A 27,124-nucleotide genomic window follows, 5' to 3' on the forward strand; every position below is an offset into this window, starting at 1 on the left:
GTTCTGCCGGTGCATGGAAAATCGCGCCAGTTTTATATTATCCGTGTCGTCGTTCAGCCACGACTCGGTGAAACATAAGATATTACAGTTTTTAATGTCTCGTTGGTAGGATAATCTTGATCGTAGGTTTGTCGATTTTATTTTCCAATGATGCACGTTGGCCAATAGAACAGATGGCAGTGGGAGTTTACTCGCTCGCCTATGAATTCTCAGAAGGCAGCTGACCTCCGCCCCCTTTTTCTCCGTCTTTTCTTCACGCAAATGATGGGGATTTGGGCCTGTTCCCCGGAAAGCAGTATATCCTTCTCGTCGGACTCGTTAAAGGAAAAAGCTTCTTCCAGTTCGAGGTGAATAGTCGCTGTTCTGATGCCCAGAAGTTATTTTCGGTCATAAGAGTCGGTAGCAGCAACATTATGTACACAATACGTTTAAAAAATAAGTTACAAATGCAAAAAAACAGACAAAATAGCATTAAAGGGACAATCTGCAGTTGCTACATTCATTTTTGGACTTATAAATTAATGATATGTACCCATTGATTCTAATTAATTTATAGTTCAGCTGGCGTACCCCATCAGAACCCAAAATATAAGCTTTTCTTATGCCAATGTTTTTAAACAAATACTAGATAGTCTCAAAACATGGTTGAAACTATAATTGTGATATCATGGATTGTCAGTCCTTGCATCGTTAGCTCGGTCTATGAATTTGAGAGTGGTTACATTTCTCCAGCCCCATCCCTCAGCTTTATACCGAAAGAGGGGTGTGGAGTACGCTTTATTGTTGTTTCAACTGCTGATTGCCGCTTGAACAATTTGCTAGCTACCTTCTTCATAGCAATACAAAACTTTTGGACTGCATTGATCACTTTCACTCAGGGGTTAAATTGGGATGTAGTTGGTGGTGTCGGCCTCCCTGTAGCCAAAACTGTTTACTTTTCCATGATCATTTAAACAAACATCTGTTCATTACTGACTGTGCTGTCGCCTCCATAATTCATTATATGATCAGTGTTACCCAGGACATTTTAGGTTACAGCATGTCTTTTTTTGAGTATACCTGTTCTGTGAGTCTGCGGTGTGCATGTGTTTGTGAAAAAATAATCCGAATAAGCTAAGTCAAACAACGTGTACACATAGCTGTAAAACTTCAGTTGTTTCAAAGTTAAACCTTAACACAGGACATTAAGACACATGGTACTTCAGGATACTTTATATAGTTTATTAAATATTGCATAATACCGAAATATCAATAATATCACTGCAGTAAATAGTGTTGTCTTCATTTTAATATTGACATGGTAACAGCACCGCAAAAAATAAGCAAACAAAAACTGTTGCAGGTTGAGCGTCTCGAAAAACGAATGAAAACATATTTATGATGATTAATAATTTACTTGAAGCGTTGTGTCACACTTTAGTCCAGTAGCTATCATGTTCTTTAGTACATGTCTTCTCCCATCACAAATACTAAAAAACAACGGGGGAAACAATAGTAATATCCTTAAATATGACATATGGATACATTTCTGTGATAATCAATAAAAGCTAATGAAAATGAGGCACAATTTGCATCTGACACAAGGCATTTACGTTCCTCATCAAATGGCAGCGTAACGTTACTTCATATGCATCAAACGGTCTGTGCTCAATAACTCTTCACTCTGTGCTTTGCCCCCCCCCCCCCCCCCCCCCCCCCCAAAAAAATCCTTTGAGAACAACAGAGAGCTTCATGTGACTTTTCCCATCGCTTGCATCGCATACTTCTTTATTATACATATTTACAATTCTTATTGTGCCAGGCTGTTTAATGTGTAACATGTTAATTCAAGCTGACAGCACGGATCCTTGTTACATAACGAGTGTTATACAGTACTCCACAATCGTACATTCATACATCCTGCGATGCTTCACGGAGCACATTATCCCATCAACATTTTACACTGACTTATGAGGCTAGGATATGATACCACAAGAAGAGGGATTGCTTGTTGCCAAAGTCTATCATACAGTCAGTTTGACATGGAACAGACCTTTCCGTGTTCAATTGTCTCGGGACATTATTCTGTAAGCTTTGCTTTGACTTTGGATGCCATTGTCTCTGAGTTGGAGATGGGTAGTAATAGCTATAGCGCAAGTGCTAGCATGGTGGAAACCACAGAATTAAATAGAACACATTTTTTATACTGTATCTCTATGGGGTAAACAGCTCACAGCTGAGTCACAATACAACCACTCGGATTATCCTTCAGAAACAAGTTATGGAAGTTATGTACAGCGAACCAAGGGGAGAAATACTGAAATTTACAAACACATGAATGGCCATACAGTAGAAACCATCATCTATGTTCTGTATCTCTACACCGTCTCTACTGTATCTCTAGTCACAATACTACCACTCGGATTATCCTTCAGAAACAAGTTATGGAAGTTATGTACAGCGAACCAAGGGGAGAAATACCGAAATTTACAAACACATGAATGGCCATACAGTAGAAACCCTCATCTATGTTCTCCTAGTACCGCAAAATACTTCTTGATAGTCATATGAATGATGTAGAGACAAACTCAGCAACTTAGTACAATGTAACTGGTTTCGTTAAAACAACTGTCACACAAGACTATATTCTCATCAATGTTGGCAATTGGCAGTTAATAACAAACTAGGGAAAAACAATGATGTTGAATGTTTGGGTGTTGTATTGTCTCATGTCGATGACAAACACTGTAACAGTTTGACAGAGTGAAGCTTTCTATTCCTTTCAAATACAACTGAAAGATGAGTAAACAGGCAGAACTGTACTTAAATATCTCACAAGGTAACTTGATAGGTGGCAGCCACTAAAGCCTTAATGCTCAAATCAGTTTTGTTTTTCAAATTCGTTTTGGAATACCGACTGTCCAAACAGCAGGTTACAAGTGAGGGACTAAATCGGATGTGTGTGTGTTCAGATGGCAGTCATTTGGTGACATGGCTACGCTAGTTGTCATAGTAATGATGGTGTGTGCTCAGAGGTAAAGGCTGATTGGTGGTGGTGCTCGTGCTTCCTATCACTCAGAAGCTATGTAGCAAGCTAAGTTGATAACAATTCCTGTCATGGACGTTTCCCAGTTGCTTTGAATGTTCAAAATCATAGGTTAAGAACACTTTTAAAGCCTCAAAGGATAAGATGATCCAACTTTCAAAACAAATTATTTTTTGGGCTCACCACAGCAGCGAACTACGTAGCTAGGTAGCTGTTTAAGCTTTCTAGAACATTCACTCATTTGTTTGTAAACAATTAACAAGCTAGTTAGTTACCACATGTTCTTGTCAAACGGTCAACAAAGTAGCTAGCAAGCAACAAGATATGCCAAATAAGTCTAAAAACCACTTGAGGGCAAATAAATCAGATTCGACCATTAAGACAAGTCACATGGCCAGGAATCAGATATGTATCTGACTTCAAACCACCTTCGAAATGTGGCTTGAAATATCAAGATTCCATGTGGTTTTTGGCTGTTCAGACTGCAGGACAAAGAAAAGATTTGAATCGGATATGAAAATAAATAGGATTTGAGTCACTTCAAACTGACAATGTGAACATGGCATTAATAGCTTTAAACGATATTTAACATAAGTCATCATTAAGTAGATGAAGTATTACTATAAAGGTAATAATACTAGTTAGATGTTGATAGTCTTATGACAGATATACTTCTTTTGTCTTAGAAACACGTTTAAATTCTATTGCCTAGTGAACCCAGACTACTGTCACTCATGACATTGAGGATTCCTTTGAAGAACGCATAGCAGTGAGTCATAAGGAGGAATAATTTGATATGAACAAAGTAAGAGAGAAGAAAGTAGAGCTGCCACGACACAATACATTCTTATATCAATCTGCTGCGTTTTTAGGATATATTCTGACGTATGGTGGCTGTTACCGGCGTAGTGATCTGATGTAGCTCTCAGATTGAGGACCTCTGTCCTCACAGGAAGACTGTTTCGATGCGTTGATATCCGAATTCAAAGCAATCTTCACTGAGGGAGCAGTCCAGTTCAAAGATAATGAGTGATGTTTTTCTGGTTGTACCTGCTGGCCTCCAAATAATAATGGCATTGATATAGTTTAATGCTCTTAAATAGCTTAGCACTCTCAGATGCTACACTGAGGCTACACATAGCCTACTGTGTATAAAAGGCCCCTGTATCCAACAATATTGGGATATATAATTTGTCAAATGTAAAAAGTAAAATGCACACAAATTAAAATCAATCGTTACTCAAACAAAGAGTTACATTTACATTTTAATCATTTAGCAGACACTCTTATCCAGAGCGACGTACAGTTAGTGCATTCATCTTAAGATAGCTAGGTGGGTCAACCACATATCACAGTCATAGTAAGTACATTTTTCCTCAATAAAGTAGCTATTAGCAAAGTCAGAGCTAGTAAGGGGGAAAAAAGTAAAGTGCGAGTGTTAGTTCACGAAAGGCTTTTTTAAACTTCAAATGAATTAGTATACAATTGGTGTGAGGAGAAAGCTCAAAAATGACCTCGGGGCGGAAGTTAAGTGCTTTAAAAAGAGTGGCATACCACGCCTGTCCTGTGGTTTCACTGGAGCCAGTATAGCTTAGGCAGCTGTCTGCCACCAGCTACCTCACAGGAATCACAAAAGATCAGACAGCTAATGTTACTTCTAATTTTAAGGGACAGATATGCTGTACAAGATGACAGAAAATCATTTTTTGATAAGAGATGTGCGACACATAGGTGTGACACACAGGCGTATACGCTTGCTTGCACGTACACTCCTTCATACCCATGCGCGATCTCTCTTAATCAGGTATGTACATAGCACAACCAGTCTTCCTGATTGTATTAATCACTTCAACTGACAGAAAGCTTAGCTAATATTAGCTAACGTGTTTGAGCATTTCCAGATTTCTATCATATACATGAACATGCTCGAATTATAGTACACACCTTGGTTAGAAAACAAAGGCAATACTAAAATGGCATTGGAAGCTTTTGGACTACACTGAGGTAAGAAACACTCTGCTATTTTACGAAGACTACAAGCCTACATTGACTACATTGTCAAAAACATAGCTTTATAGTTTTCAGTGCATTCTGAGCGAATAAAACCAAGCCATCCCATGATTCTACAATTTTTTTTTTTTTTTTAGAAGTTCACTGTCAGGTCAATGGGTTTTCGAAATTCGAATCAAGGAATATGGTTTGTTGGACACTGTCCAAGTATATGCCATCACACACAGCCTGATACCTCCATGGTATGTCTAACCAAACACTGCTAGTTACCGGGTTTACCTAGGAAAAACATTCGTCTTCTAGACGACTTAGCATGTCATGTAACCTTCAGATGCATGTGTCCGCATTCAAAGTTAATGAAAAATGCTTTCGCCAACAAAGGTCCTGAAAGGTAGCTGATGAATAACAGCTCATATTTCTCTAGCTCATCAACAACCCATTTGAGCCCTCCTGATCCATCATGGAAGTTATAAGATCCACTCTCTTGATCCATGAACTGCTCTGCTGCTGACCCCCCATATACTGTAGATAGACATTCATGCGCTTCAAAAAATACTTTGTGTAGTAGTTAACAATCACAATGACACACCGCAGCTACTATATATACTGTACAAGAATACTGACAGTGTACAAAACATTAAGAACACCTTCCTAATATTGAGTTGTTGAAAGCGTTCCACAGGGATGCTGGCCCATATTGACTCCAATGCTTCCCACAGTTGTGTCAAGTTGGCTGGATGTCCTTTGGGTGGTAGACCATTCGTGAAACACACGGGAAGATTGAGCATTAAAAATCCCAGCAGTGTTGCAGTTCTTGACACAAACCGGTGCGCCTGGCACCTACTACCATACCCTGTTCAAAGGCACTTAAATCTTTTGTCTTGCCCATTCACTCTCTGAATGTCACACATACACAATCCATGTCTCAATTGTCTCAAGGATTAAAAATGCTTCTTTAACCTGTCTCCTCCCCTGCATCTACACTGATTTGAAGTGGATTTAACAAGTGACATCAATAAGGGATCATAGCTTTCACCTGGATTCACCTGGTCAGTCTATGTCATGGAAAAATCTGGTGTTCATAATGTTTTGTAAACTTATTGTAAACGTAGTCTGTATGTGTTGACATTTTGAGAGGAGTTTTTTTTACTACAAGTTCCATTGTCAGAATATTATTTTATAAATTCAGCCATGTACTGTATAGGATACGGTTGGAGTACGTATACACTACACTAACGTTTGGGCAGTGAGTCAACAGCAAAGCATCCTCCTGTCTTCGCCTCATGTACATTAACATACCTCACACCAAACTGATCACTTACACCAGACAAACGTATTCACCTGTCTGAATGACTATCCTAATATAAACAATCAAGCGCAATAGTAATGCCTTCCCAAAACTTGAATGGTAACCAAGGGTTAGAGCTGGGTTCTCCTCACACTATAAATGTTTGTTGACAGGTTACAAGTTGACCTCTTTCACGTAGTTTCCTGGAAATGTGCCAAACTGTTTGGACCTCTTTGAGGTACCTGAGAATGAAAAACAACAACAATATTTGTTAGTCTTTGCACTCAAATGTGCCTACTCAGGCAGAACCAATGTAAGTTGTGTACTCTATTGAACTCTATGTGTTTGAACATCTATGTGAGAATTTCTGAGAAATGACAAACATGGAAGTTTAACCCTCTGCTGTCACTCTGCTGTAACCCTATATGGATGGATGTGACATACTGTGACACAGTGATTATGACTATATCTTCGGGCAATCTATCCTGAGGCCCCAGGCACATACCAACAAACCAGCCGTCATCGCACTTCTCCATTACGCTGACAAGATCTCCCTCCTGCAGCTCCAGCTCATCCTCATTCTGTGGCACGTAACAGTACAAAGCCTGGAAACTGTAGGGTAACACTACATAAAGTCAGAAATACAACCATAAAAGGACTTGAGAGACATAATATCAAAAACGATAAAAGAATTGTATTTACCAAACCAGGGCCGTGTTCATTAGGCACCAAACGGATTGAAACCAACTGAAACAGAGGGACTACTGGGACTTATCCCACCCCTAAAAACGCTAATTTTCATTTTTTCGTTGCAAAGCTTTCAAAAACTTTTTCCGTTGCGTGCCCTAATGAACATGACTCTTGAACTGGGGCTTTGAATCCTTTAGTCAGAGTATAACAGTATAACAGTAACCAGTGTATCCAGAGCTAAGACTAGACGTAGGGACAGACTTCAGACGGCCATACTCACATTCCACAGCTGAGACGACCTGGCTCCGGGCTGCTGCTGTGGGACTGGGGTTGCTGGGAAATGATGAGAGATTGTTTACTGGGGTGAAGGGGGGGCAGGAGTCGGTGAAGGACAGAGTCATGGGGGTGGGGGGAGAGAGTGCGGCAGTACCTCACCGAGGTCTCAACTATATTCATGATCTCATTACAAACCGCTTCCTAGTGACAGTGGTCAGGTCAGAGGGAGAATTCCCAGAATTTCCACAGAATTCCCAGTCAGCCCAGAAGAGGAGAGATTATGGAGTTGGGGAGAGGGGCGGGGCAGGGCAGGGAGTTAGAGGACGTACAGGAAGAAGGAAGGTAGGAGGTCCGGTGAGTAGTAAGGCAGAAAGAGAGGGGTCCGTTAGAAACCAGGAAAAACTAGGAAAGCCGTGAAACACCAGGAGAGATCGTGTTGGAGTCCGGCAAAGGGGTACGCATGGAAGAGCAAGACAGTAGAGTGAGTGGCATGTAGAATGTACACAGTCACAATGAAATATTAGTGAACGTCTGATACCATTCAAAAGAAGACATGCACAACCAATGGAGAAGAACAGATGGCAGCAAGGTCATGCAAGAATGCTGTCATATTAATCTTATTGACTTGTTTATTTATTACTTTTTTTTTTACAGAAAATCGAAATAAAAGTTTGGAAGCTGAGTGATGCGGTTTAGGATAAACGATTCGTTAAGTGATGATGTTAAGTCAAATGAATATCTTGACGTTGATGAGTTAAAGGAAACGATCGCGGTAGATCATCGAGAAACGAACCCCCACCGCATATTTCCAATCCAGAAATAACAAACATATACGTACATTGTCTAATAGTATCGTCAGCCCCACGACATGCAAACCAGCACCTTACCTCAAATGAGTTAGCATTTATGTTGTTGTCGTGGATGTCAAACAACATGACAGGGCTCCTGGAGGTTCTACCATGGTAGTCACTCTCATTCTTCACCAGCTGTAAGAGGAACAACACACACATTAGACTCATGCATGGATCGCAAATAGGAGTTCATGTCTACACGTCGCAATTCATTTTCAACAGCGTGTGCTGTAAACAGAATTGCAGTGGAAGTCAATTCACACTCTTGGTTAGACGTACACTATACATACAAAAGTATGTGGACACCCCTTCAAATTAGTGGATTCGGCAATTCCAGCCACACCCGTTGTTGACAGGTGTAAAAAAAAATCGAGCACACAACCATGCAATCTCCATAGACAAATATTCGCAGTAGAATTACCTTACTGAAGAACTCAGTGACTTTCAACGTGGCACCGTCGTAGGATGCCACCTTTCCAACAAGTCAGTTCATCAAATTTCTAGGAGCAACAACGGCTCAGGCGCGAAGTGGTAGGCCACACAAACTCACAGATCGGGACCGCCGAGTGCTGAAGCGCATAAAAATGTACTATGCTCGGTTGCAACACTCACTACCGAGTTCCAAACTGCCTCTGGAAGCAACGTCAGCACAATAACTGTTCATCAGGAGCTTCATGAAATGGGTTTCCATGGCTGAGCAGCCGCACATAAACCTAAGATCACCATGCGCAATGCCAAGTATCGGCTGGAGTGGTGTAAAGCTCGCAGTCCATTGGACTCTGGAGTTGTGGAAACGCGTTCTCAGGAGTGATGAACCACGCTTCACCATCTGGCAGGCAGACCGACGGACGAATATGGGTTTGGCGGATGCCTGGAGTTTGGGGAAGGCCCTTTGCTGTTTCAATATGACAATGCCCGTGCACAAAGCGAGATCCATACAGAAATAGTTTGTCGAGATCGGTGTGGAAGAACTTGACTGGCCTCTACAGAGCTCTGACCTCAACTCCTTCAAACACCTTTGGGATGAATTGGAACGCCGACTGTGAGCCAGGCCTAAACGCCCAACGTTAGTGCCCGACCTCACTACTGCTCGTGGCTGAATGGAAGCAAGTCCCCGCAGCAATGTTTCCGACATCTAGTGGATAGCCTCCCCAGAAGAGTGGAGGCTGTTCTAGCAGCAAAGGGGGGACCAACTCCATATTAATTTCCCTTAATTTTGTAATGAGATGTTCGACGAGCAGGTGTCCACATACTTTTGGTCATGTAGTGTGTCTCTCGAACAAAAGTAATTTTCTATAAAAAAAAAACAATCACAAAATGTATATGTTCTATAAAAACATTCATACACTTGTTTCATATTGTTCCCAAATCAAACTTGATCGTCAAATAGTAATCAAATTGGCTCCTCTAGGACAATATTTTACAACATCCCACTGGGTACACACTGGTTGAATCAATGTTGTTCCCACGTCATTTCAATGAACGTGGAATAGAGGTTGAATTGACGTCTGTGCCCAGTGAGATGATGCTATAGTGGTGGGGGGGGGGGGGGTCAAGATTCTGCAACAACTCCCTGAATCATTCAACACATTTCAAAAATACAAATCATGCACAGTCACGTGGTTTTCATTCCAAACGCCTGAGGAGATCATGTCCCGCTCAACCATGTGCATGTGAGTAGGGAACACACAAGAAACACATGCAGACCAAAATATGACACAGGAGTCGTGTAAGCTCTGGTGACTGCATTGGAGGAGGGGTCAACATTAGTTCAACATTACAGTTAGTCATCATTCACTGTCTATTTGCACAATTATCTATCTAGAGGCATCATCAATGGAAACATCCTCTTATTGTGGCTCATGGAGGTCAGATCTCCAGTTCCAGCCACAGTGAGCCTGAGACGCAACACTGCACACCATGCAGTAGGCCAGATACCTCTGCAGGGCTATTTCGCCAGTAGCCCAGGGCTTCGCGTCCAGTGCCCCTGTCTCCCTCTGCCCCCTCCCCCTCCATCAAATCCCTCTCCAGGAGGCGCAAGGGACTGGCCCCTGTCAGCCAGCTCTCCAGGCCTACCCCCCCACAGGGGCTCAGACTGCGGGACAGACGAGGAGAGGGAGGGGAGAGCAGGAAGTCCTCCCCCTGGGGCGGGGTGAAGGTGAGGTAAGGGGTGGCCGAGCCAGGGCGGGGTGGGGGCAGGGGGGAGGCTGAAGGGGAGGCCATTGGGGAGATGCAGTAGGGGCTGCCGCAGGTGGGGGGCACGGGGCTGGCGGACATGGAAGGGGGCAGGTACTCGCCCCAGCGATAAGACACGGAGGGGAGTGGGGGTAGAGGAGGGGTTGGGGCAGCAGGGGGGCCGGCACCCCCTATGGTCAGGGAGATCCACTCAGAGGAGATGGCGTGGACCTCGGGGGACACAGAGCGGCGGGGGGAGCGGGGGAGGGGCAGGGGGGACGTGATGAGCCGGTTGCTACGGACACGGTTCAGCTTATAGACCAAAATGGCCATCCAGAGAGAGGGGAGGGCGAGGGACAGAAATGGAAAGGAAGGATGAAACATTAGACATGAGCAAAAATGAACACAGATAATAAAGGAGAAAAAAAGGAATATTACAGCTCCAAAGTAAACAACAAAAAAAAGAGACAAACTTGGAGAGTATTGTTGTATTCCTGGACAGACTGAAGTCTACAAGAGAGTGTGCCATTACCTGAGGGGAAGCATTGAGGCTGCGGTGAGGTGATTGGCCAATGGGTGGGTCTGGATAATCCAATCCATTCTTGATTCTGGGTCGTTTATGCACCTCTATGTAGGTGACGGGGAAGATACCCTGGCGATTGGACCCGGAGACCTTGCCCTCGTACCAGTTCTCATCGACCCTGCGAATTAGGATGATCCTCTCTCCCTGTAGACACATTGGTATCGCGTTAGCTCATATGATCGCGCATTTCGATGCATAGCATTGAATAACATAACATCAAGCACAAACTAAACACCAGCATGCACAATATTTATGTTAAACATACTGTATTTCCTGTATCATAACACTATGATGTTACTATGCTGTAATACTTTGCGATTTCCATTTTGTATTACGCAAAAAGAAGAACAAATGTTACAACTGCTCCTAAACTCAATAGCTTTAAAACCTCGTTCTTCAGTTTACCTTTCTAAATGACATCTCCACCACCGTGTCCCCTGTGAAGTTGAAACGTGCTATGGCCTCTCCATACTCCAGCACCTGCACTGGGGCACTCTTCTTTGGCTGGGCCTTCTCCGTGGGGGGAAGGAGCTAGAGCAAACATCCACACAAATCCACAAAATACATCAGTCAATTCCAATGCTAGAAACAAGTTTCAAGTTTAGGAGGGTATCGGTTAAAGTCAATGCAAGGTACCAGTGTCACATTCAGGAGGGCACACTGTAGTAAAAACGTTTTGCGACAGGAAACACATATCTGTGTTTTTAATGGACATGTTCAGGTAGCACTTCCCTGTTTCCCTCTGTTTCAGAACAGTTTCTTCTTACTGAACATGACTCCGGTGAATATCATTACTGGGACTCTTACTTAAACTTCTGAACTGACTGGTGTCATAACCCTGATGAATTGACTGGTATCATAATAACCCTGCCCTGACTAATCTATTTGGCACGTCCGTCTGTACCGTACTATAGTGAGTTCCATCTAGCAAGAAAAGGTCAGAGTTCATTTTGAGTCAAAACACAGGAAGTGGTTGTACCTCAACATAACTCCGTGGGAAGATGCCGACTCTGCCGTGATGCTCCCCTTCGAACCAATTATTATCCACCTGTCGAATGATGTACACAATGTCTCCCTTTTGAAATGGCAACTCCCTGGAAAAAAGGGCAACAACAAACATAGGTTAGCTATTGGATTCAACAACATGCATTCATGTCAAAATGCAATATGAGCATAATGTCAAAGGCATCTGAGCAATATGACAAAGTACTGCAGAAATATGACCACATATCACCCACTTTAAATATTTCACTCAAAGACTTAGAATGACGTCTCCCCACGTGTAAATTGCTATGTGAGAGTCGAGATTCATCTAGACCGCCATCAGTCACACAAATGGTACATAGGCCTACATGTTACAGTCATGATTACAACACACCAGTGTTTATATTTCACTGCAGCTTAAAATTATTTTGTGCATGCTCTTGAAATCACTTATGGTATGTGTGCCAATGAATTTTACCCACTTTAGAGTCTCTGCTCTGAAGTCAAACCGAGCCAGGGCTGGAGTTCTCTGTAAACAAACAAAGCAAGGACTGTTAGAAAATAAGCATGGATAAAGGAGACTGGACTCCAATGCCCTGTGACATGTACGAAACGATGGTTATTCAGTTCAGGCTGGTCTTGCATGCTAGTTTGCAAGATTCACACAAGACTATCTTCTGGTTTATGTTCACAGTCAATTATACCCTCATCTTCATACCCTGTAACAGTGGTGTAAAGTACTTAAGTAAAAATACTTTAAAGTACTACTTAAGTCACTTTACAATTTATATTTTTGACAACTTGTACTTTACTACATAGCTATTGAAAATAATTTTATTTTTACTCCATACATTTTCCCTGACACCCAAAAGTACTCATTACAGTTTGAATGTTTAGCAGGACAGAAAATGGTCCAATTCACATATCTATCAAGAGAACATCTCTGGTCATCCATACTGCCTCTGATTGGGCAGACTCACTAAACACACATTATTTACTTTGATACTTAAGTATATTTAAAATCAAATACTTTTAGACTTTTACTCCAGTAGTATTTTAGTGGGTGACTTTAACTTTTACTTGAGTCATTTTCTATGAAGGTATCTTTACTTTTACTCAAGTATGACAACTGGGTACTTTTCCCACCACTGCCCTGTAGTAAGACATTGTTGATTCATAAAAGTCAAGGCACATGAAGAAAAAAAATACATATCACTTGTACATGCCAGTTGTAATATACATTTGTTTTCTTCTCCACCGCTTATAACGCACTGCAAATGAACACTAACTTTGTTATTGTATGCTTCCAAAACGGAATAAAAACATAAACAAATATAATCCAGAGTACTAATTTGTACTGGTTATGTACAAGGGTAAGTAGTTAAAATGCATAAATGTTTTTGAGTGCTTGATTTCATCTCTGAGCTCATCTGGTTGTTACTTGTGCCCTTTCAGTGTCCCTGATCCACTGAGAATATTCTAGCAATGATCTGAATGAAACAGCTCTTGTGACTCTGTTTCTGTCCGGTGGTAAATACTGTGAGCTACAGTCAAACAGATAGAGCACTGCCAACAGAGGAAGCTGACTGATTAAAACGTAGTGCCTAGTGGTTAGAGCGCTGGGCCAGTAACTGAAAGGTTGCTGGATCGAATCACCAAGCTGACAAGGTCAAAATTGGCCGTTCTGTCCCTGAGCAAGGCAGTTAACCCACTGTTCCCCGGGCGCCGAAGAAATAGATGTCGATTAAGACAGTGTTAAATGCGGAAGACACATTTCAGTTGAATGCATTCAGTTGTACAACTGACTAGGTATCCCCCTTTCCCTTTTAAATGTGTGCCAGGGAATACACAGTGAACAGCAGGTTTATCATGATGATAATATATGTTTGGCAGATCTATTTAGCTGGTCACTGAAAATAGAGTAGTGTATGGTATTGTAGTGAGGTATGTTGAAATGGTAAACCACAGAAACATAACGGGGGAGGGCTCAAAACTGTGTTGTGCAATCAAGTAATGTTAGCCTATGATCTGCTTACCTATGTTGGGGCGAGGGGGGGTATATTGGCCCGCTAATACAGGACTAATAAAGGCCCAGTACACTACCTTTATGAAGAAAAAATGAATATATATATTTTTTATATACAGTACATACAGTAGTCGGAAGGTTGCCGATGGGTTACTGGCATTTGCGGGCGGGTGTGTGTGAACAAACAGCTGACGCACCACTTACGCACACACACCACCAAAATAGCTGTCATTTTGCACAATGAGAGGGATGTTACTGTACTGTACCTCTGATCCGGATTTCCTCTTGTCTGTGTCGTTGATGTTGATGTTGAGCAGGTCTCCGAAGCGTTCGTTAGAGATGAACTGGTGGTGGGTGGGAACGATTCCTGTATGTCGCCTCGATGCTGTGTCAGCCTCCTCCTGCTCCCTCTTCAGCCGCCGCTGCTCTTCCAAGATTTTCTGTCAGGGAAACATACCATAATCTGCTAGTACATTTTTTTGTATTTCACTTGTTCTTGTATGCCACATTAATAGTTCTGAGGACCGCAGTCATTTTCAAGATGAGGATACAAAAGCAATTTTTTAAATTGTTAAAATATTTCACCGTTTTTGTTTACACAGAAACGTTTAGAGTTCTATTTCTTGGTCAAAAAGAGAGTGAAGCCCTATCAGGTTTTGTTGAGATGACTAGAAACGAAACATTTCAGAATTTATTAAAAACTATAAAGAAATGTTACCTCTTTGTCTCCATGGCGTCTCCTAACCACCTCATCCTCGCCGTCACCAAGGTCTCCTTGGGTCAAAGCCTGGAACGAGTCTGAATCTAGTACGAAAAATAAATTCATTATGTCCTGAAAATCTTACAAGTGATTGAACATTTTCACATAACAAAATTCATCAATAATGCTGCTCTCAATATCTGTAATATACACTACCGTTCAAAAGTTTGGGGTCACTTAGAAATGTCCTTGTTTTTGAAAGAAATAACATCAAATTGATCAGAAATACAGTGTAGAAATTGTTAATGTTGTAAATGACTATCGTTACTGGAAACGGAATATCTACATAGGCGTACAGAGGCCCATTATCAGCAACCATCACTCCTGTGCTCCAATGGCATGTTGTGTTAGCTAATCCAAGTTTACCATTTTAAAAGGTTAATTGATCATTAGAAAACCCTTTTGCAATTATGTTAGCACAGCTGAAAACGGTTGTTCTGATTTAAAGAAGCAATAAAACTGGCCTTCTTTAGACTAGTTGAGTATCTGGAGCATCAGCATTTGTGGGTTCGATTACAGGCTCAAAATGGCCAGAAACAAAGTACTTTCTTCTGAAACTAGTCAGTCTATTCTTGTTCTGAGAAATTAAGGCTATTCTACACGGTCTACACTATTCTACAATGTCTACACTGTATTTCTGATCAATTTAGATGTTATTTTAATGGACAAAAAAATGTGCTTCTCTAAGTGGCCCCAAACTTTTGAACGGTAGTGTATATATTTTTGTTTTTTAAATAACCCTAACGCATTGCAATACCACAATTCCAATAGATGTATAAAGCATAGTTTGACAAAGCAAGGGAACTTGTAACATTGTACCATATAGAACTAGTCATGCTCCAAAGAAAAGGTGTCATTTTCAGTATGATAAAGAAAAAATACACACACAACCCAAAAAATAATGAAAAAACATACACTAAATGTACAAAAACATTAATAATACCTGCTGTTTCCATGGCAAATACTGACCAGGTGAATTGAGGTGAAAGCCTTATTGATGTCACTTGTTAAATCCACTTCAATCCATGTAGATGAAGTGGAGGAGACCGGTTAAAGAAGGATTTTTAAGCCTTGAGACAATTGAGACATAGATTGTGTACGTGTGCCATTCAGAGGGTGAATGGACAAGATTTAAGTGCCTTTGAACAGGGTATGGTAGTAGGTGCCAGGCACACCGGTTTGTGTCAAGAACTGCAATGCTGCTGTTTTCTTTTCATGTTTATCAGTTTCCCGTGTTTATCAAGAATGGTCCACCACCCAAAGGACATCCAGGCAACTTGACACAACTGTGGGTGTTCTGAATGTTTTGTACACTCAGTCTGTATTCTTGTACAGTGTATATAGTAGCTGCGGTGTGTCATTGTGATTGTTAACTACTACACAAAGTATTTTTTTGAAGCACATGAATGTCTATCTACAGTATATGGGGGAGGTCAGCAGCAGAGCAGTTCATGGATCAAGAGAGTGGATCTTCCATGATGGATCAGGAGGGCTCAAATGTGTTATTGTTGATGAGCTAGACAAATATGAGCTGTTATTCATCAGGGGGAGGGGGGGGTGCAAATCACTATAAGGAAGGTGTTCTTCATGTTTTGTACACTCAGCGTATATTCCCGCATGCACGAAACAACAACAAACACAGCAACACACTATGACTAAGCTTTAGGGTGTTGTTGATGAAAAAAAGGCAGAGAGAGAGGTCAACAGCTATAGAGGCAACAAATACTGTACAAAACATGCAGATACAATACTGTGACTACCCATATTACATATCACCATCACCAATGAGTAATCTAAAATTCCACACTGACATGTTTAATGCCTCATCCCAGTCATCACTAACTGTACTATGTTACTCATCTTGCTTCCCACCCAGCCTTTACCAATATAGACATTGCACAGTGCCTCCAAGCAAAGCACCATAGTAAACCCCTATAACTCCCAACCTCTTGTGACAGAAATCCATGTTTTATCACACAGAATAAACACAGGAAATGCCAATACCAGCTATGAAGACATAAGAGGGAAAGCACATAGTCTCTAATTGAAATGCCAGTCCTGTCAGAAGGAGGATGACAGATGAATGGAGGATGCACATTTGTTTACCTCAAAGCTGACCAAAACCAAATCCACAAAGCCTTAAAAAAATTCACGGTAACACATTACTTGAGGGTGTATACAGTACGCAAGCCATTTTACACGAAATTCAATATATTTGAATAAAAATGAAGGTGTCATGCACAGTTACTCAAGTGTTTTGTGATGGGTTGGTGGGGAAACAATTTCGACGGGGAAAAAAATGAAAATGGAAAAACCACCAAAACCAAAACACCAAAAACTGAAATGGAGAGGCTGCATTGTCACTTTGTCACGAACCACAGAGACTAAAAAGATGGAAGGTGGTAGCATCACGTTGTGAAAAAAAAAACAGACACAATGTGAGGAAGAAAAGTTTTGGAGAATAAACAAAATGAGTGGCCATAGAGATCGGCATGGGTGTGTAGGAAGGGTGGCACTCAGGTGAAAGTATGGGGAGGAGATAGCCACCTCTGCGATGAGCTGTCAGCGGCTGCAGAAGATTCCCATTGGCGTCCATGCCTCCCCCATTAGTCAGGTTGTTGTCACTGTCGGTCGGCGCACCCTCTCCAGTGCCAAGCCTCTCCAGCACCTCCAAGGAAGAGAGACGCTGTGGGATGAGGGGCCTGGGCTCACTAGAATGGGTCTGTGACCTTTGACCTGCCATCACCTTAGCGGCTGAGAAATAATTTTTGGCCCGGTGAGACTGGAGAGACCTCTTCACCATGAATGGTGCAGGGCCCATGAGCAAGAGGTTTGCGGGGAGAGAGGAGGAGTTCTTTATTTTCTCCTGAGTGGAGAGTTTGTCCTGCTGGGCTGAGGCCTGCTGCTGCCTCTCATGCCGCCGGATGGTGGTGAACCGGGTATAGGAGGCTGGGCAGGAGCCTTTGCACTTGCTGCTGGGTTTAAGGTGGTGGTGGTTGTGGAGGTGGTAGTTGTGTGAGGGAGCAGATGGAGTGACTGGTGCTGGCGGACTGTTTGAGGTTCTGGAGAAAGTGACCACTGGGGGTTTCTCTTTTGGTACTGGGGCTTTCTCTGTGGAGCCGTGCTGCTCTATCTCTACCTCAGTCCCAGAGAGAGACTCGGCTCGCAGGGTGTCACTGTACTCCGAGGATGCCACCGCCTCCACTATCTCGCTGCCTGATCGAGAGGCCTCGTCTTGGGCTGCCTTGCCCTCCGTGTCCTCCAGAGGGCAGCCCTCTGTCTGCCCAGGGTCAGTGACCAGCAGCAACTCAGCCGAGACGGCAGACGCCATGAAGAGGTTGGCGGCGCCGTGGTTTTGGGTGGGGCCAGTGGGTAGCGTTGGCATGGAGGAAGAGCGTGTGGGAGTCGGGCTGGAGCGCTGGATGATCAGTTCAAACGCCGACACCCTTGACAACACAGCGTCCCGCCGGGGAATGTTCCCCCCTGCCTCGTCCCCCTCCCCATCAGTTTCATTGATCCCCACCTTTTCAAACAGGGAGGTCAGGCTACGGACACTCCCGTGGGGGCTGGAGCCCGCCGAGTAGGAAGGTCTCTGGATGCTGTGCATGTTCCGGTACAGGGTGGAGAACTCTGCTGTGCTCCTTCTAGTCTCAGGGTTGCCATTTTGAAAACCAGTCTCAGAGTCAAGGGGGAGATCATTGGAGTCTGAGTCTGTGTTTGAGTGTAGTCCGCTCTCCCGGGCCTCTGCTCCCGTGCTCCCTGTGTATATATCCTCACAGCTGTGTGCCTTTGGGTGCCTGGCGGGCACAGTCCTCCTGTCCTGGCTGTCACCACTAGGGGCCATCAGCTTAGGTTTGAACTTCGAGGGGAGGATTTGGGGTATGCAGGCTTTGGCGGCGGATAAGGGCTTCTTATTCTTACACTGGTAACCTAGGGCATTACTGGCAAGAACTGATCGACTATTTACAGAAGAGCAGGGTGAAATTATATAGCCATTCCCACCTTGATAATCCACTGGCAAGCATGCAGAACAACAGAATAAACAGCGCATTAGGTTACAGTGGTCACAAATTCACACACACTGAAGAAAAGACAGGGTCAACACATTTCTAAGGTTCCATCAAAAGTTGATGGGAGGGAGAAAAACACTTGATTCATTTCACATCAAGTAACAAATGACTGTTATACAACAAATGACTTTGTTATACAATTAGTAAGGATACTTGTAAAATGAAGTAAAACACTTTGCTTTGAGTGGAGCAGTGAAAATGTTGATTTTGACCCTAGTGTGTAGTATTTTCATTGGATCTGATATGCTTATTCAATCCCAATCATTCGGAATTCAATTGGTGGTGATCGTAAGCAGCAACATAAAATAAATGAAACGACAGAAAGGGGCAAAGAGCAGGGAAGTATGGCATGCGTGAAATGCTATGTGGACGTAATGTTGGTAAGCTTGTTGTTCGAGTGAAACACTGGACTTCGTTTTCTAATATTTGCCTCTTGAACCGCACAACAGAGAGCTAGCTTTGAAAATGGGTATTAAAAAAACAGTTCATACAGTACGTGTTCATAAGAAATACAAAATGACTCTATAAGCTACTTGCCTATCTACGCACTACTTAACACAATGCTTACGAAATAAGCCTCAGCGTTGAGGAATTAAGCCCCAAAAAAGCCCTTCCTTCTCAGGGACCATCACGGGACACAGTCTCAAATAAAACGGTAAAAACCGACAGGGTCATTCACACCCCTGTGAGCACACCCCTGTGATGAGTAGGCTATGGTTGACTCTCACCTAAGTAAGCGATGTGCTAGTAATGCCAAGTACTGTATGTGCTGGTTCTACCACAGTAAGGAATGACACATCACAGTAGGGAATGATGACACATAACTGCCACCAGCTGTCGTGAAAGTAACTCTACAAGGATTCCAAATTCTAACTGGCATTATTCTTATGAGTCTGTCATTTTGGCTCAGTCATATATGGCAGACCTGCAATATCCTCAGTGTCCTGTTTGAGCTCCACACACTGAATAAGTTGAACGCTACTGTTATTTACATGACTATGACATTATAACAGGACGTTACAATCTTAGCCTCTAGAACAGCCTGCAGGAAGCAACGTTCGGTGACAAACAAAGTGTTCCATTATTGTTTGGAAGAGCACGAAGCAGAGCCACACGACAAGTTGTTTCTTTGTCTCTGTCTGCACTTTATCTTGCTCTGTTTGTACTGTAACTGAGTGTCCACAGAGCTAAGGTGGCGTGTCTCTGGCAAGCCATAATGAGAAAGTGCGCTAGTCAGTTGACTAAGTCTTCTCAAGATAACTCTGGGCGGAATTCTCTTTACAGCAGTTTCCACAATGTTATGGAAAAGGGACTTCAGTCAAGACTTTTATAGGATAGGGACTTGAACTGCAGTCAAGTCATCTGGTAACTTTGTTTCCCAATACAGTAGGCCTACTAGCCATCTAAAATCATTCTGCTGAGAACAAATATTTCTTATTAACTGAGAAGGGCAGAAGGCTCACAAAAAAATAAGAATATAAAGAATACATTTGTGCATCTGGCAAAAAACTAAAACAAACTCCAAATGGACTGGCGCGATGGTGGCTTGGGGCAACATCACCTAGCTGTGCCCCTTCCTTTCTCGTCCCCTTCCCTGCTTTCCTCTCCCTCTCCCCATCGCATTTCTCTCCCCTGGTCATGTGCGCAGGAATTACACCCTCTGAACTCCCTCTGACAGCTGACTTCCTCATTCCTGACCACCCTGCTACGTCCTTCTTGTTTATCTCACCCCTGTCTGGCCCAGCCGTGAAAACCAGAGTCCTGTTTATCTCCCCCTTTCCTCCCCATCCGTCCACTCGCCTGGACCTTTGCTCCCTGGCTTAAGTACCACTTCGGAGCCCTGCCCCCTAAGCCTCTCCAACGACCGCCTGGCCCGCAGAGGCAAATAACTGAAGACGAGGGGAAAACCCAAGGTTAGCCTAATAGCCTTCATTCATTGATTTCGCGGGAAAACCTTCCACAGCCTAACTCTCAATGGATTTCCAAGCGGATATGGACAGTTTGGTGAAAGATCCGTGATATCAATAATAAATCAAATAAACATCTGAGAAAAAATAAATGCTGCGAGATGATTGGCCCCTGGTGTGAAAAGAATGTGTGAGCCACTCAAGGACATTCAGAGTTAAAAGGAAACACATGTATCCCTGACAGACACTTTTATGGTTCATCATCCCCGTAAGTCATTCGGTTCTGTCTGAGTGGTTAAAAAAAACAAAAAACTTTCAGAGTCACACTGTGAAGCCAGTTCAGTTCCCCCCACGATTTACTGGCAACATGTGTTGAGTGGTGGAATCCTACCTTTAGAGGAGGTGCTGGCATGGCGCTTGTTGAGGGCCCGCAGACCTTGCAGGGGAATATCACCGCCCTCCAGGATGCTCTTGTAGACATAGCGGTCGCATTCTGGAGCCGCTGGCTCGCTGCCAGACGATCCTTCGTCCTTCTCCACCTCGCTGTGTCCGGCCTTACACCCGGAGCTAGATATGGGGTGAGAAAAACAGGGAGTAAAGAGTGATTCAACCTAAAAAGCAGCTTTACTCAGAAAGCCTGATTAGAACAGGACTACGTGTTTACACAACCAGCTACTGTAGCTAGAAGGGAGCATGCTTCAGTACATGCCAGTGTGGGCAATTAAGTGCAGTCTAACTGAGTTAAAAATGTTGTATAAAATGCATTTTATGAAAGGATAAAGAAGCATTGCATTTGTATTTACGCAATTTTGCGAGTCGCAATATGGTTCGACTTATTTTGAACATTCTGTGGTTGATTACTTGTTGATTCAGCCTTTTTGTTTACTTGTATTATGGGAACATGAAGAGTATAACGACGCTTTCATATAAGAATGCTTGGAATTTGGACCTTGACGTAAAACACTCACTACTTGTGCTCACCACCCTTATCTTAGCATTCCACAGGGGCCGTTTGGAGAGATTTCGAAAAAATATTGCCTGAACGTTACCACATGTTGCTCCTGCCTCTCTTCTGCTATGCACCTGTACTTTTCTCAGGATTGCTCCGAGGAGAGGAGAGAACTTGACGCCTCCCTGCCTTTCTATTTGTGCTGCCGTGTACGAGTGGAGGCCATTAAACTGACGACAATTTTCCAGTAACGTAGTAAGTCACGTGGAAATATAAAACAAAGCCTGAGAACAACTTTTTTCAGCATAAGGAATCGCTCCACCGACAGTATCTTTACAGGGTAACACAACAGTAGTTTAATTCCCATTGCCGGATATTCTACTTTCCTGTGCTGCAAATGAACAATAAAAAAACATTTGGGGACACAATAGACACACACATTTGAGGGCTCAAGTGAAGTGAGGCGTGAGGAGAGTAACAGGTTTTCCCCAAATGAGTTAGGCACTCTGACATGGTGCCTGGTTACAGTTTAACAGGAAGAACCAAATGTTGGATTATAAATACCTCCTTTTTTTAATTCAACCCCCTTAATAAGAACCTATTTCATAGTTCTCAGAAGAACCAACCATTTGGGATATTGCCTTCATATTCAATAAAAAAACTTTACTTTATAGGGTACATGCAAGTATTCAAATAAATACCCCTTAGCAGGCTACATTGGCTCTACAGCTCCTTGGAACCAACATCCCATCTGTCATACGACTGAAGATGTTCTGACCCAATAACATCTAACCAGCAGGCATCGAGCTCAGAGAGCTTGATTGTTTGATGATGGATAAAATTGCAAGGCTAAGAATAGATTGATAGGAGCTTAGCCTGTTTGAAAAATGGCAATATTTGAAATACAAAGCCTACAGCTGATAGCATCTCATTCAATCGTGAACAGTCGAATGACTGAATCCTGTTTGCGCACACGTCCGTTGCTGACCTATACTGCACTCAGAGCTAAAAATATCTGTTTGAGTCCCTTGTTTATACACACGCCTGTATACAGTAAGCAATGTGGTACACAACAATGAGGTAAATGTGTACTTGAAAGTTCTTGAATATAGGCTAGGCCTCCAATTTCAAAGAAACCCCGGTAAAACTCTCACGCCCTAAACATGTGTCTCGTATCCGCTTGAGGAAAGCATGTGGGACGTACAGCTTCGTCTCAGCAGCTCATGGCTATTTGAAACACATTTCTTGAACAGGCTATAGGCTTCAGAGCACAAACTGTTTTGACGCATCACAAACATGATTAAACATTATAGCAAATCAAAGCGGTTCGGGCCAACGAAGCCAGTGGTCTGACAGGTATTATTGTTTTTGTTCGTCAAAGTAATGTGCAACTATGATTAGCTATTGACCAGAAACAAATCGTTGTTGCTCATTTTAAATGGGAATTTTCAGAACTTGGGAGTAGACAGTTGATGCAACAAGTTACTATACATATTTGTTAGACCTCTACAAATACATGTTTATTTATTGACAAAGAAAGGCTTTAGACTGAACCAATGCATTAAGCAATCCATCTAGACTGTGGGCATGAGTTAAAGCATGTAGTATTCATAAAATTACATATAATATAATAAGTACAAACAGATGTCTCTGTAAATTAACTTACTGCAATACAGTGCATGGCAATATCAATAAGCTTTACAAATGAATACTGAATACTTCATATCCAACGAGCTGACGACAATGAATGACGTCAAAGATTTAGGATGACAATAAACTGTTCAAAAGAGTTAGGGAATATCATGCAGTGAAATCCTAATATACAGTGCATTCGGAAAGTATTCAGACCCCTAGACTTTTCTCTTTTTTTTTTACGATAGTGCATTATTCAAAAATGCATAACATAATTCCTCATTAATCAACCCCATAATGACAATGCGAAAACAGGTTCTTGCTATGAGACTCGAAATTGAGCTCAGGTGCATTCTGTTTCCATTGATCGTCCTTGAGACGTTTCTACAACTTGATTTGGAAAGGCACACACCTGTCTATATAAGGTCCTACAGTTGACAGTGCATGTCAAAGCAAAAAAGCCGTGATGTCGAAGGAATTGTCCGTAGAGTTCCGAGATAGGATTGTGTCGAGGCACAGATCTGGGGAAAGGTACCAAAACATTTCTGCAGTATTGAAGGTCCCCAAGAACACAGTGGCCTACTTCACTCTTAAATGGAAGAAGTTTGGAACCACCAAGACTCTTCCTAGAGCTGGCCGCCCGGCCAAACTGAGCAACCAGGGGAGAAGGACCTTGGTCAGGGAGGTGACCATGAACCTGATGGTCACTCTGACAGAGCTCCAGAGTTCCTCTGTGGAGATGGGAGAACCTTACAGAAAGACAACCATCTTTGCAGTACTCCACCAATCATACCTTTATGGTAGAGTGGCCAGACGGAAGCCACTCCTCAGTAAAAGGCACTTCACAGGCCACTTGGAGTTTGTCAAAAGGCACCTAACGGACTCTCAGACCATAAGAAATGAAATTCTCTGGTCTGATGAAACCAAGATTGAACTCTTTGTCCTGAATACCAAGCGTCACATCTGAAGGAAACCTGGCACCATCCCTGTGGTGAAGCATGGTGGTTGCAGAATCATGCTGTGGGGATGTTTTTCAGCGGCAGGGACTGGGAGATCAGTCAGGATCGAGGGAAAGATGAACGGAGCAAAGTACAGAGAGATCCTTGATGAAAACCTGCTCCAGAGTGCTCAGGACCTCAGACTGGGGGCGAAGGTTCACCTTCTAACCGGACAACGACCCTAAGCACACAACCAAGACAACGCAGGAGTGACTTCGAGACAAGTCTCTGAATGTCCTTGAGTGGCCCAGCCAGAGCCCGGACTTGAACCCAATCGAACATCTCTGGAGAGACCTGGAAATAGCTGTGCAGCAACGTTCCCCATCCAACCTGACAGAGCATGATAGGATCTGCAGAGAAGAATTGGAGAAACTCCCCAAATACAGGAGTGCCAAGCTTGTAGCATCATACCCAAGAAGACTCGAGGCTGTAATCGCTGCCAAAGGTGCTTCAATAAAGTACTGAGTAAAGGGTCTGAATACTTATGTAAATGTTATATTTCTGTTTTTTATTTGTAATAAATTAGCAAAAATGTCTAAAAACTTGTTTTTACTTTGTCATTATGGGGTATTGTGTGTAGATTGATGAGGGAGAAAAAACGATTTAATCAATTTTAGAATAAGGCTGTAACATAACAAAATGTGGAAAAAGTCAAGGGGTCTGAATACTTTCCGAATGCACTTTAAGTTTGGAGAGAGATGGAAAATTCCATGTTGAAATGGAGGGACAACTTTCAGCCAATGGACCTCAAGAAAGTCACCATGGCGAGGGCTAGAATTCCTTACATTTTATTGCGGAAACAAAAATAGAGCACATAAACCTCTGCTGACAAAAACAAAGTGATCCAAGTCGTAACGCTGCTGGTTTGCTTAATGACCAAACACCCGCTTTCATATAAAAGTTATTCTTGTTATACGATACAGGCGCTTCACACACCCACTCTGGGGGGGATAACGTTTTCTGTAAAGTTACGTAGCTGTAGGGGTGGAGTAGAGCGCAGTTCCCTGTCTCTCTCCACTCACAAATGACATCCAGGTTTGACTCAGGGGCTGTTTCCTTTCAGCTTTAAATAAATTGCCACATAGTAACCATGCCCCCCCCCCCCCCCACCCACCCCCAAATTTTCTCCAAAGCAGACAGAGGACACACTGTACTGGCAGCTTTTACCCTCGTTAATAGGAGCCTCTCTCTCTCTCTCTCTCTCTCTCTCTCTCTCTCTCTCTCTCTCTCTCTCTCTCTCTCTCTCTCTCTCTCTCTCTCTCTCTCTCTCTCTCTCTCTCTCTCTCTCTCTCTCTCTCTCTCTCTCTCTCTCTCTCTCTCTCTCTCTCTCTCTCTCTCTCTCAGGGGAACTCTTCACAGAGTGTTCAAATGCACACAAAAAAATCCCTGCTGACAGCACTCCTAAAAACGTACCCTAAACACAGACAAACACACGTTTGGGAATGGATAAGCAATAAGACAGAAGCATAGAGGTAAGATAAGCATGGACTTACTACTTCTGTAGGTCGGAGGGTGTTTCCAGAGGGCTGAAAGAGGGGGCACTCTGCAACAGACCAAACAAAGAAGTCATTGATAAATCCACAGGAAGGTCTCTTCCAGCTAGAACAGATGCAGGAGCATTAGCTGTCGTGAGGTTCTCTTCTCTCGCTCTCCTGTGTCTGTCTGTAGTCTCTCCAACGCCTGCGATTCTTAGCTCTGCTGGACGAAGCTTTTACATGGAGGAGCAAGCGTGTGTTTTGGCCGGCATGCAAGTTGGAGAACAAGCGGCAGTGAGGAGGGGTGCAGGGGGGTGGGCGTGCATCGGTCAGGGGAGGGGGCCCATGCGTGGAGGGGGCTCTTACTAGGCTCAGCCAATAGGCTGGTGTCTCTCACAGAGGGCCTCTCTTTTGTCTGGTATTGAGTCACTCTCATTACCACTGGACCAGACCGGGGGACAATTAACCAGCTGGTGGTGCAAGCAGGCCAAATTACACACACTTGCGCGCACACGTGCACACACATACACATAGAAACACACAAATATCGTCACAGTATAATGCAAATAACAACAATTCCTGAATACAGTAAAAGCAATTAGAAACGGTGTCAGACATTTACAATAACAAACAAATAAAGTAAAACCAACACAATGACATATAGTATAAGCACAAGCATACATACATAAACAAACAAGGAAGGGGTGTCTATAGGACTGCGCCGTGCGAGCTAACAACACACGTTATCGTATTTGACGGGGGGGGGGGTAGCACCCGCTAGCATTTTGAATGGTTTAGAGCTCTCTAATTTTAGCCCACTGTTTCTGTTGCTTTTCTCCATGCGACGTCACAGAGTGTCAAAATAACAGACATGACATGCGGGCTATGAATAAAAGCACAAGTGTTGTTTGCAAATGAGATTGCACAATCCCAAGCGCCAGCCTGGTCCTTCTCGTAACACCACACGTCTTCACACCCGCCCCATCTCAAACAGACGACCAGACCAGTAGCATACGGCACAGGCTTATTTCCCACAACATTCATTCCCTCTGGTTGCCAGGGGAGGAGGATCATTAATAACCTTTCAAAATGAATGCCTATCTTTATAAGACCAGCATTCAGCCTGGAAGGTCTATAGACTAATCTATTTATAAAGCCAAATGTTCCACGGGCACTTCACCCCCTCTTCGAGAACATGCCACTGCCACAGAATTGTCTGTCTTCTCACTTTCTTGTCCTTATATCCCTCTCTGTCTGACAGAATTGGGTTCAAACAGTATTGATAATCATTTCAAATACTTTAGCTGGACTTGATTAAGCTTGCCTGGCACAATGGAGCCAATAGAATAGCTGCAAAACTGCATACCACACCCATCTGGCACTCCAAGCAGGCTAAAGTAAGCGCTCAAATTGAACCCAGGTCTG

The 27,124-nt window shown here is 43.0% G+C and overlaps 1 protein-coding gene across 1 annotated transcript in view; it reads right to left on the minus strand.

Annotated features, from left to right (window-relative positions):
• Nucleotides 1-6,040: 6,040 nt before the first annotated feature.
• LOC120017386 (sorbin and SH3 domain-containing protein 1-like) overlaps nt 6,041-27,124 on the minus strand; it is a 51,057-nt gene continuing 29,973 nt past the window's right edge. The window contains exons 12-25 of the mRNA XM_038960136.1: nt 25,718-25,932; nt 21,037-21,212; nt 17,216-18,682; nt 14,627-14,712; nt 14,175-14,348; nt 12,365-12,411; nt 11,878-11,992; nt 11,304-11,429; nt 10,816-11,042; nt 10,079-10,610; nt 8,177-8,275; nt 7,294-7,346; nt 6,829-6,935; nt 6,041-6,565 (exon numbers count right to left, since the gene is read on the minus strand). Of these exons, the coding sequence (XP_038816064.1) occupies nt 6,498-6,565; nt 6,829-6,935; nt 7,294-7,346; nt 8,177-8,275; nt 10,079-10,610; nt 10,816-11,042; nt 11,304-11,429; nt 11,878-11,992; nt 12,365-12,411; nt 14,175-14,348; nt 14,627-14,712; nt 17,216-18,682; nt 21,037-21,212; nt 25,718-25,932 (3,492 nt within the window). The 3' untranslated portion in view covers nt 6,041-6,497. The remainder of the gene's footprint in view (nt 6,566-6,828; nt 6,936-7,293; nt 7,347-8,176; nt 8,276-10,078; nt 10,611-10,815; nt 11,043-11,303; nt 11,430-11,877; nt 11,993-12,364; nt 12,412-14,174; nt 14,349-14,626; nt 14,713-17,215; nt 18,683-21,036; nt 21,213-25,717; nt 25,933-27,124) is intronic.

The sequence above is a fragment of the Salvelinus namaycush genome, chromosome 22, assembly GCF_016432855.1.
Source record: "Salvelinus namaycush isolate Seneca chromosome 22, SaNama_1.0, whole genome shotgun sequence".
Taxonomy (NCBI): domain Eukaryota; kingdom Metazoa; phylum Chordata; class Actinopteri; order Salmoniformes; family Salmonidae; genus Salvelinus; species Salvelinus namaycush.